General features: G+C 44.3%; 2 protein-coding genes across 3 annotated transcripts; one reads left to right on the top strand and one right to left on the bottom strand.

Annotated features, from left to right (window-relative positions):
• Positions 1-2,006: 2,006 nt before the first annotated feature.
• On the bottom strand, positions 2,007-3,803 carry LOC130539395 (sorting nexin-16-like). Its single transcript, XM_057057707.1, has 6 exons — positions 3,431-3,803; positions 2,857-2,934; positions 2,568-2,716; positions 2,432-2,501; positions 2,219-2,355; positions 2,007-2,134 (listed from the first exon to the last, which is right to left on the bottom strand). Exons 1-6 carry the CDS (start codon positions 3,704-3,706, stop codon positions 2,083-2,085), a joined length of 762 nt encoding a protein of 253 aa, XP_056913687.1. The 5' UTR covers positions 3,707-3,803; the 3' UTR covers positions 2,007-2,082.
• Positions 3,804-4,726: 923 nt separating this feature from the next.
• LOC130538819 (receptor-interacting serine/threonine-protein kinase 2-like) lies at positions 4,727-11,349 on the top strand. Of its 2 annotated transcripts, XM_057056741.1 has the most exons (12): positions 5,100-5,240; positions 5,580-5,890; positions 6,036-6,189; positions 6,746-6,901; positions 7,192-7,349; positions 7,907-7,956; positions 8,056-8,217; positions 8,398-8,483; positions 9,222-9,323; positions 9,408-9,477; positions 9,548-9,739; positions 9,872-11,349. In XM_057056741.1, exons 2-12 carry the CDS (start codon positions 5,886-5,888, stop codon positions 10,237-10,239), a joined length of 1,503 nt encoding a protein of 500 aa, XP_056912721.1. In that variant the 5' UTR covers positions 5,100-5,240; positions 5,580-5,885; the 3' UTR covers positions 10,240-11,349. The 2 variants fall into 2 exon arrangements, with proteins under 2 accessions (XP_056912720.1, XP_056912721.1); XM_057056740.1 differs by lacking the exon at positions 5,580-5,890 and having other exon boundaries at positions 4,727-5,240.
• The last annotated feature ends 252 nt before the right edge of the window (positions 11,350-11,601 follow it).

The raw sequence follows: 11,601 nt of genomic DNA, 5'->3' as shown, positions 1-11,601 counted from the left end.
GTAGAAGATTTTTTTTTTTTTTTTAAAAATAAGCTGAGAGAAGAAGAAGCTAACAACATATGACGGCAATGCTAACATTTAAGCATAAATTACATGTACGCCACATCTGTAAGGTTGCCTCTTTGATCAGACTTTTAGTCTGGAATTCCTTTAAAGTCTTCACATTTTAGTTTAACTTTCAGCAGCTGGCATCAAATGTAACTGTGATGTTCACATTTAGGACGTGTACATGCACTGTTTAAGATCGACTTCCTATGTGTGGTCGGTCGGCGCCTCGTCAATTCAGTCCTTGGCCGTTTACATGCAACCGAGAAAGTCGGTTAACTGACAGGGTCCTCCTATCCAACACTAGGTGGCGATGTGCGTCTTTTCAGTGGGTTAATATAGCCCCTTTCCGGTTGAGCTATTGTGTCAAGTAATAGAATCAGGTGGCAGATCGGCATTTTGAACGACAAAAAAAATTAATATGGATATTCGTACAGCTATGCGTAATGTACACTTTACTTATTTGCGGATACGATGCGCCCTATCCGTCGTTGACATATTGATTTTAAAATGCAGACGAGAAGAAAGAGAGATTTCTTGAATATATTTCTTCCCAGGTTTTACAGCATGCGCACATGCGTCGTCTAGTTGAACTCCGATTAAGGGGTATACACGTCCGAGTAATTCGATTTCCCGTGGGACTATCTGCATGTCTTAGTCAATCGGAGAGCATCGATATTAGTCCGACTAAAGCATTTATGTGCACTTGAATTGTCCGATTGAGGAAATAATTCGATTACTGACGAATGGAGTGTCATGTAAGCGCAGTGAGTCTTTGTGGTGGTTTGATGACAACAAATGTGCAAATGGACTAGCTTGTTAACGCTCACATCACCCTTGATAGATTCAGACAGTGTTTTCGTATTTTATGGTTTTGGAATGATAATTGTGCACAGAACTATGGAATAAACTCTACCAGGTGTGCTTCATATTCACCTCAAACTTCCATATGATTGATATCAGCCTCTTAATCAGACTCACGTGGACTTTGAAGTTGGAAAGCATGGCATAGGATAGGACATGTAGACTGTAGGCATCGGGGGCAGAGCTTGACCCACATGTCATTTCTGCCATATCTAAATGTTGTGGCACTCCTACAGAAGTCAGTGGGGATTTGAACCCAGAATCATTTATTGTATGGTGACTGGGTGTTGGGTGAACCTCAAGGTCTCCTGCTGGGTCAGTCCAAGTGGTCTAAATGTGTGCTTAGTTATGAAAAACACATGCACCAGTAAGATGTTTTAAAATATGGGTAAAGTGATACAAAATCAGCATTAGCATCTGTTGCATGAAGAACATATTCTTTATCTTTATCCTTATCTCTTATTCTTTTGGTCATAGACCCCTGTGGAGATATAGTCCATAAATCATTGCTTCCAGCTATTGGAGATGAAAGTTGCAAAAAGATGCAAAATAATGATGATAAAAGATGCAAAATAATGTCAGTTTATTGCTTTCAGATGTTACCAAGATGACAGACAGTTTCTGGACTCTAGCCCCTTTAGCAATTGTTTTATACGCTTTTTCAATGTTTCTTTACTGATTTATCTAATACCCAGGATTTAATGTTAATGCATGCTAAATGCATCATTATCATTTAATTCCAGCAGAAGTCCACATGTGATAAAGATGTTAGAACATGGTTGTTCTCATTATTCAAAGTTTCAGACTTTGTCTGCCAACTACTTAATGGATCATTTCCTTCATTTTTTGAGGTATATTCAGGCCTGAGCTCCGCGAAATAGAGAGATCAGGCCTGATTTAACATCAGCAGTTTTGCTGATGTTAAATCAGGCTGTTCACCGTTGGTGAACAGCAGGGGGCGCTCCATCTCCTATGGAGGAACCTAACTACAGCTGCATGGGCTGCAGCTGGTTTTCTTATATCTTATTCTAATGCAGATTATAACAAATTACAGTTATACATACAGTAGATAAAAGATTATTAAATTCTTTAATGTCATAAAGAGCAAGGAGAAATTTGTATTATTTTTAGAATGATATTTTATAGAGGTCCAAAAAAATCACATGTGTGTGCTTAGGTCCTTTCACATGTGTGAAACTTCCTTGTTGTGTCTGGGCAAGACTGTCTGTTTCAAAAGAAATTGTTACATTTAATATGGAAGACAAAAACGGTTTGTTTTTTTCTTTTGTCGCAAAAGACTTGACTTTACCTGAATTTCTTCACCAGGAAGCTGATATAGTTTTCCTTCTCCTCCAGAATTCTTTTCAGTGTATCAATTTCTCTTTGGTTCTCCAGCAGTTCCATTCGAAGATGATGATTATTCTTCTCCAGAGTCTCACAAACTGCCTGTAATTAACATTTATCAGCTCACCTGACAGGATTATTAAGGCCTTGAAGCCCTATTTTGTGAAGGCAGGCTCACCCTGCTGTCCTCCAGACTGTCAAAGGGACTCAGCCGACCGACCACACACAGAAAGTTTTTGACAGCTTCACTGGGAAGGAAATGAGGGTCAAATTCATAAACAGCAGGAGGACGTTCTTGTCGCCGCGACACGCACCTGCTGACGATGTCCTTGTTCAATGTCAGGTTCTGCAGGAAAGTCTGCAGCCCGAGCCGCCTCCCGTCCAGAAACCTCTTCTCGTAGTTATCTCTGATAAAACGTTTAGGAGGCAGTGTCACGCCAAAGCTAGGGAACAACCTTTTGAGCTGCAGCCAAGCATGGAAGAGAAGGGTTAAAAGGCTCTGATGATGATTAAACATCAAGAACGCACTGCGTACACAGAACTCTTTATGTATTGTTCTTGTCACTATTCACATATTTTAATCCTTATTTATTTTAATCTCACCTCGTTTCTGAGTCTATAGAAGTCGCTGTATCTCCTGAAGATCAACCAGCTGTCACTCTGATGCCCCTTTACCAGAATCTTATAAACCTACAGGACAGGCACCAAGTAAAGACCCACCATATTAATTGAATTATTGCGTTTTAGAACCATTTTACACCAAACAAAAATCTTGTAGCAATAAATCGGGGGGGAGGGGGTGATGAAGCACGTTGAGGAAAAAAACAGTTGGAAAGCAGAAACCTTGAGCAAACCCTACATTAATCAACTACACTTTAAAAACAAACCTCCAAAAACACTTTAAAAACAAACCTCCAAAAACACATTATAAAGGTTTCACTTTAGAGACTTTTCAGACTTCTCCATGGACTCGTAAAACAATCCAAAAGTCAAAACTCAGCAACAGTACAAAATTATGCAACAATTCCGCATAATTATGTGTGACATAAACATTACGTTACTGAGGTTTGGGCTGAGACATTCAGCCTGAAAATCTGGCGAACATGCCTTTAATTACAAAGTGTATCAGTGATATGATAAAGAAATCAGAAAATAAAAAATAATTCTAAAACGATACCGTGAATTTTGACCTCTTCTCCAGAATCTCATAGCCGACCAGGTTCAGGGTAAGTGGTGTCTCTGTCCAGCTATGGCCAACGCTGCCTTCACTCTCCACCAGTGTAGTTGTACTATCCTGCACACCTCCTCTGGTTCTCCTACTGTCATTTGCTGGGATCTGACCTGCACTTTTCACAAGTCCAGCTCCTCTCACCAGTGGAATATTGGACTTCATCCTGGTACCAATCCTGCAGCTCCATGTAGGGAACGGCACAGGAACATATGAGGTAGTCATTGTGCTCCTTGTGAAGTCTGAGTAGTTTTAAACATTTATACAACACTGGAACATACAGTGTAGCAGCCCACATGAACCAGTTCAAAGTTAACCTACTCCAGAGTCTGTCAATCTTGATGATTCATCAAAAACTGAAGGTATGTTTTACAAGACAATCACACACTTTTTATAATGTGGGAGATGGCTTGAGAACTCACTGCTATTGGCTTCAATTTATCATGTGGAAGGCAGCCATGTCCTTTCATATGTATTATGATTCTATTCTATTTTCTTCTAGTCTATTTTGATTTTGAGTTTGTTTTCTTCATAGAAAACTTCACCACAAATGTACAATACAGTAAAATGCAAATGTGTATTTCTGTCAAAATGTCAAAAAACACGAACTGCGACAGATGCGAAAATACACCCCAATAATCATGTCGCTGATACGGGCTGAATTCCAGTGACGCTGTAATCCCTTGATCCTCAAGGGGCCCAAGCCAGGGGGCTTTTGATACCCAGTATAAGTTAACCATCTGTGAAACCTGTAAAGTTTTCTACCCAACCTCAACTCGGAATAAAATATATAGTAATGTTTGTTTTCATAACTGCTTCTTTAGATAACACCCACAAATTAGATGTTATTAATTTCCTTACATTATAAAGAGTTCAGTGCAGCATTTGACGTTTAGGAACATTTGATATAGGATATTTATAAGTTTAAACAATGTGTTTTTAAATTGGGAAAATCCCACTTTTGGGAAATTCCTGGGAGTATAAAAAAAGAGTATGTTCGGGGTCTTCGTATGTGTTGAAAGGGAAACTAGTTCAGGAAGTTGAAAACTGGAGAACGCGCTAAGATCACGGTGTAATGACAATCAATCGCTGTGGCCTGACCACCGCCATCGCCCAGTATGTATATCAGAGATAGACGTGTAAAACTTTAAAGAATCAAATATTTGCAAATTCCGGCCCATCGCCAAATACATTAGGTTTTTATTTTAGTCCCATGACTTTGAACGTCTCACAAACCCGGAAGTGTGTCGTCCTAGCAACAACAAACCACCTGCTATAAAGCAGGCGCTGGGACCCGTGACATCTGGTTAGAATAAACGGGAAGGAATGTAGTGTTAATGGAACATTTTTTATTAATAAGCGACGTCGATTGAGCGTACAGTAACTCTGTATCGCACTTTTCAGCCGGTCGCCAGTGCTACATTAACAGTAGCTTAGCTTGCTAGCAGCGTGTGACGCGTGCTCCTCCCTGCGTTTACAGAAAAGGGCACTTCCTCTTTCACTTGGTGAACCGAAGGAATAAATCCCCAGAGACTTCCCGTAAGCGCTCATTAACCGATATGGAGCCGTCCGCGGCTATGGGCTGCGTGAACATTTGCAACCTGACCAGCAACCTGCCGGTGATTCCCTACCAGAAGCTGACAGACCTGTACTACCTGAGCAGAGGGGGCTTCGGCACCGTGTTTAAGGCACAGCACTCCGACTGGAGGACCACCGTGGCCATCAAGTGTCTGAAACTCGACAGCCCCGTCGGAGAAAGGTAATTGGCGTCGACACCACAGTAGGACCTACTCCCCCTTTGAGCAACATAAAGTACTATAGTAGCGTCGTGCACCTATATGCAGGAAAATATGGAAACTTGTTGACCTGTACGACCCAAATGCAAGGGTATTAGTCTTTAGAAGACACTTTTGCCAGTACGACTAACAGAGACGCAATAGATGCAAATAGTACACACATGCCTATATCTACAGTATATACGCATGATAAAGCCGTGATGATAATAATAGTAATATTATGGTGTACAGAGCAACCATTTGTTTCTCAGAATGTATATGCATAGTTAGATGTAGGTTTGGTGTTGGGTCTTTTGGCACAGGAGCACATCTGTGTCCTACATCAGCAGTCAAGGGTGTGTTATGTGAGGCACGCTAACTGAAGACCAGTCAATGACGGCGCTGGTGACACCTGATACACGGGACGAGCCACGTTCTGACACAAAGATAAGCGATGAATGCCGTGTGGAGGAGCATCTAAGCCGACAAAGTGAGATGAAGACAGACTCCAGATGTGCGTCATCGATGGCTGGAACCTGAAAAGTGTCGTCATATTTTGAAGATGCAGAGACACATTAAGTGCAGAAATACAGCCGAGGAGGCGCCATGAGTCCTGTTGTCGATGATTGATGGTGTGAGTGCTGTGAATGACAGTTCCCTGTGCGCATTCCTTTCTTGTGCCATTGTTTCCAAATTGCAGAAGCTACAGTGTGAAACTGATGGTTTTTGCATATGTGCCACAGTTGAAACCGATCTCTTGCCAACCGTCTGCGTTTCAGAGAGAGGAACTGTCTGCTGAAGGAGGCAGAGGTGCTCCACAAAGCCAGATTCAACCACATCATCCAGATCTTGGGCATCTGCAACGAACCCGAGTTCTTCTGCATAGTCACAGAATACATGAGCAATGGCTCCCTCGACCTGCTGCTCCACCAGGTAGCTACATGCGGAAGCCCCGTGCGCTTCCTCTGACTTTGTCCCGCCATTTGAACCGTAACGTGCGAAGCTCAACCAAAGGAAGCGTCTGAGTGACAGGTGTTGTTGCTGTGTTGAAACAGCCTGCAGATCTCGTCTTTGCACATATTGCTGCTGCGTCACCGCTTGTGCAGTCGGGCGGAAAGCGAAACTGAAATCGTTCGAACGATGATGACAGCGAGCGGAGAAACTTTAGCGGAGTTGGAAGGAAAAGCTGCGCCGCTCAAGAGTTCAGCGAGACACGTGCAGGACATTAACCTGCCCAGGGTAGTGAGGGATGATGTCACTGGAGACATGAATTCCAGTGTAATCAGCAGGAGTATTTATTTCTCCTTTTTCTAGCAGCGTAGATCAGGGGAATTCCCCCCTTGTCTTTGGTTCGGGGATTACCGTACATGTCTTGTGTCTACACAAGCCCCAGTATGTGCCCTGCCTCTAGCCTTAAGTAAACGCACCGCACACAATGACCAGGTTGTTGTTAATACTCCCAAACTCTCCCTTCACCCCCCTCCTGCAGAAAGACGTCTACCCGAGTCTCGGCTGGCCTTTGCGACTCAGGATTCTGTATGAGATTTCCCTGGGGGTTAATTTTCTCCACAACATGAACCCGCCCCTCCTCCATCATGATCTGAAGACGCAGAACATTCTCTTGGATGGGGAATTTCATGTAAAGGTATGTAGAGGAACAAGAAGGAGCACCTCTGTAAAATGAAGGAGGCACGAGCCTGTTGCTGTTTGTCATGTGTTACACAGCTTGTTGTCCCAAACCGGACATGAATAATAAATAGATTTAAATGGTTTTACCCCTCAAACATACTCTTATATTCAGCTCTTGTTTTAGCTCAAATATGGAGATTAGGATTTATTGAATGTTCCATTTATGAGCTTTGCCCCCTTCTTTAGGAACATGAATATGTCCAAAAGTCCAAATTATGGCTGCTGATTATTATTTTGTGTGTTCAGATCGCAGATTTCGGCCTCTCGAAGTGGCGGCAGCTGTCTGTCAGTAAGGGCTCGGGCTCCAAGCCCACAGAAATGGGGGGAACCGTCATCTACATGCCCCCGGAGAGATACGATGCCTCCAAGAACCATCGGGCAGACGTGAAACACGACATGTACAGGTGAGACGCTGCTCCAGAGATGTGTTTTAAACAGTGACTGAGAAAAACAGCTGGACGCCTGAAGAAGATCTTTGACGGACAGGTTTGCACAACCGTTGTAAGTAAACTCTCTGTTATGTCAGCTGAGCGTCCCCAGGCTAATAAAAAGGTGCTCGTGACACTTTACAGTGATTCAGAGTGTCGATTCTCAGCCTCTAAAGCCGATGGCGATGTGGTATCACCCGCAGCATGTCTGAGTTCTCCTTGAGTGATGGTAAAAAGGTAACTGAAAGGTAACTGGACTGAAAGCTGGTAGAGAAACTATTTACGAAGGGAAAGCAAATCCTCATTCCCTTCAGTCCCGCTAGAGCAGGTTTCACGTCTCAACGGCCGCCGGAGAGGACTGATGTAGAACTCTTGACCTCCCCGGCGCTGCGCTGAGGTTTTGGCTTTTCTCTGTAGCTGGTAGTTCTGGTTGTACAGTCCCTCGGCTCCGCGGGGGAGAACCGGGACAGCATGATGTCACTTCTCCTTCCCCTTAACTCTTTCTTTCTGTTTGTGTGTTTTGGGTAACCCAGCTTTTCCATCATCATGTGGGAAGTCCTGTCCAGGCAGATTCCATTTGAAGGTAATTCTCTTTTCTTTTCTTTTTTTCTCCTCGCTCGCTGCTCTGTTTGGATTCAGCTCGTCTGGAGTAACGCTGGTGTTTGTGTGTGTGCTGCATCAGAGGTGACCAACCCCATGCAGATCATGTTCAGCGTGCTGCGCGGGATGCGTCCCGAGATCAGCCTGGACAGTCTGCCCGCTGAAATCCCCAGTAGGAGCACCCTCATTTCTCTGATGACCACCGGATGGACGTCCAATCCAGACGAGCGGCCGTCCTTCCTCAGTAAGTGTGATCATTTATATTGCGAAACACGGCAGTTTTTTTTGCTGCCTCGGATGTTGCGCAACTGAAGCACGAGTTGGTGACGTGTTGCGACGCGTTCAAGTGTCGACTTCATGCCAGGATTTTGAAAGCTCTTCCCTTGAACTCGGTTAAGTCGTGACGCCTTCACTGTCATTTCAGAGTGTTTGGTGGAGCTGGAGCCCATGGTGAGGGCCTATGATGAGATCGACTTCCTGGAGGCTGTGCTGGAGATCAAGAGGTCACAGGTGAGTCAGGTTCCGGTGCTGAGGTCACGTTTCACCCAGAGCAGAAGTCGTTTTCTGCTGCTGAAAATGAACAGAATTCCATCACGCTGCCTCTTAAAAGGGGAAGTGACTTTTCTTTCTTTAACCCTGTACTTCACTAGCCACTGCCTTTTAATAGTCACCACATCCTAAAACACGACTAATTTCAAAACGTAATAATTGTGACCTCACCAATAGGCTCACGTGTGACTTCATGTTGCTTCACGCGCTTCCTCTTTTCGGTGTTAGAGATGTTTGCGTGGACGTGGGGAGGTTGTCGCTCGGACCAGTTTGACCAGTTCTCAAACGGGTCACATATTAAAAGCGAGAAATGAGGCTGTTGCCACGGTTGCAGGAACAGCTGGCCCTTCCTTGCCTGAGATTCTTTGGACTAGAAGTGAACTGTATTTTCTTACGTAGCACTGGCGTGGATGTAGCAGCAGTCCGTTATTCATTTTTAAATTTCCCTGAAGGCGTCATCCCAAGGGCATCAATAAAGTTGAGTTGAAGCTGATTTTGTAAGGGTACGAGATCATTTCCTGGCCTCATTATGGGTGCCTAAGAGATGGGTTCTCTTCAAGGTTTCTTCCTGTTTGTTCTGTGAAGCTTCCAGTGAAGATGAACGAGCTACCGGCCGATGTGGGCTGATAGTGAAGGCGATGGCGTCGGTGTGATCAGGCACTCTGGCTTATTCAGACCTGCTGTCTTGTGCTGTTGCAGTTGCTGAGGAGATCGGGCTGCTGTGCCGTGCAGTCAGAATGTCAGCAGAGAGAAGAAGGACTCGGCAGGCTGAAGGAGAGGCCCAGTCTCGGGCCGGTCAGTGTGAGTGTGACCATAACAATTCTATTGCATCCAGATGTACATTTATGCCTGTTTTTGTGACATCACAACTGCGTTCTCCCGCAGGAAAGCAGCTCAGGCTCTGGTTCAGACATTTCTCTGCCAGGCCCCCTCACCCTGACTTTACCCTCAAATGGTAATACATTCTGTAGATGACAGCTTAATAACGACGGAATGTATAAACTCTCCGACTCCCTCCTACACAGACGGGCTTCCATCATCGCTCGTGGCTTCTGCTCTGGGGATCCCCGAATCTGAAAAGGACATAGGTGCTGGCAACAATCTAAACGGTTACAGTCCCTGGCACCCGAACATACCGATGAAAACCAGTCCGAACAACTGCGACTATGAAACGAGACAGGATAATGTCCCGCTGAAGCCACAGCCTCATCAACAAGGTAGCATACTGAACAATCGGGGCAAGAGTTAGCACAGGAAGAACGAAATGAGCCCCAGGGTTGGCCCCCGTGGGGCACCGCACACCGGTCGGGCACAACGATTCCAGCGGTGATGATACGATCTCTTTTCAGGCGCCTACTCCCCCCCCAGCCAAGGCCCCATTGCCGAGTGGATTGCAACGCAGCGCGAGGAGATCGTGGCCCAGATGACGGAGGCCTGCCTGAACCAGAGCCTGGACGCCCTGCTGGCCCGCTCCATGCTGATGAGAGAGGACTACGAGCTGGTGAGGAACCAGCAAACGCGCACGGCCAAGGTGCGGCAGCTGCTGGACCACTGTCACAGGCACAACGAGGACTTCTGCCGCATCGTCGTGCGGAAGCTGCACGACAACAAGCAGATGAACCTGAAGCCGTATCCCACGGAGATTGCCTCCCCCACAGCCCCCCTCGCCAGCGCGCCGCCGCTGTCCCTGTCCTGCAACATCACCAGGAACGTGTGACCAGCCAAAACAAAACCCACCGGTTAGATGCTTTGGACAGAACGATGTTGAGGTCGTTTATTTATTTTCTCTTCATTCTGAATGACGTATTTCAGGGTTTCTGTCTGCTCTGCTCTGCTAAGTTTCCATGTTTTTGTCAGGAAAACCAATAAGGAGCGATTTATATAATTTATATCATCTTTAACTGGCCGTCGCTCGGCTGCACCTCTGCACTCAGCTGTGGTTTTGCCATTGTCACATGACCACTCGACGCAGAGGGGAACTCCGATTACCAGAGACGCGCCCTCAGCAAGTTAAAAGTCAGCATTTTAAACGCTCGACTTTATTCAGTGCTTCCAGAACTTTTACGTTCGGACACAAGCTCAGATTTATAAACTAGTCGCGCTTTCCATCAAGAGCCAGAAAAGAAAGGTTCTCGTGTTTCCTCCTCGGTTAATTATTGATGCTTAATTCCCGTTATTACTGTTACTAATACCTGCTGATAACAACCGTGACGGCGATGTGCAGAAAAGAAAAGTTCTCGTGTTTCCTCCTTGGTTAATTTTTTATGCTTTCTTCCCGTTATTACTGTTAATACCTGCTGATAACAACCGTGGCGGCGATGTGCAGAAGGGCAAACGGTGGCAGTAGTCGTAGAAACAACAGTAGCGCTCACCCAGCGTGCGTTCATGGACCGTGGGACATCCGTGCGTGCCGTGGTCATTTTTATTGGTCCTTAATTTATACGTGCGTACCCAGTCTCCACGTTTTGTATAGAGAATAATGTGGTTTAAAATTGTTTTAAATTATTTTTGTCAGCAGTGAACATGTGGAAGCAGAGTTGAGTAAAAACTTTTGATAGCTCAAATATGTCCAACATATTTTATACGTGATTGTTACATCATTGTGTGTTGTATATTACAGAGCCGCCTTATGGAAAAATAGGGATCTAATTTAATTTAATCTATGTTTGTGACACCAGTTTATCGTTTTACAGGATGTGTTGCTGTGCTGCTGGTTTCAGGAGCATTTTTCATATTCGGGATCAAATTATTAATAAACTGGTTTCTGTTTACGACCCTTTTCTTTATTTTTTTACTGTAACTTTGACCATTAAAAATGAAGATGTGATCTTTGTTTTTCATATTTATTGACAATCTTTCATTGTGATTATCTGGATAATTTGAGAAAATGTTTTGTTTTTTTATGTTAAATTCTGATTCAGTAAATTGTATTTTTTGTGTTTTGTAAACCTCTTCTGTCCAATTATGTTTTTTTTTTTGACAAAACGAAGAGAATTAAACAGAGAAAAGGACAAAATATCCTTCAAGTGTATCCAAACCCAACATTTAAGTACTAAAGTAGTTAATAAAGAGGATTTTT

Source organism: Takifugu flavidus, chromosome 15 (assembly GCF_003711565.1).
Source record: "Takifugu flavidus isolate HTHZ2018 chromosome 15, ASM371156v2, whole genome shotgun sequence".
NCBI classification, from domain to species: Eukaryota; Metazoa; Chordata; class Actinopteri; order Tetraodontiformes; family Tetraodontidae; genus Takifugu; species Takifugu flavidus.
The sequence above is the reverse complement of the archived record's forward strand: the minus strand, read 5'-3'. Positions and strand labels throughout refer to the sequence as shown.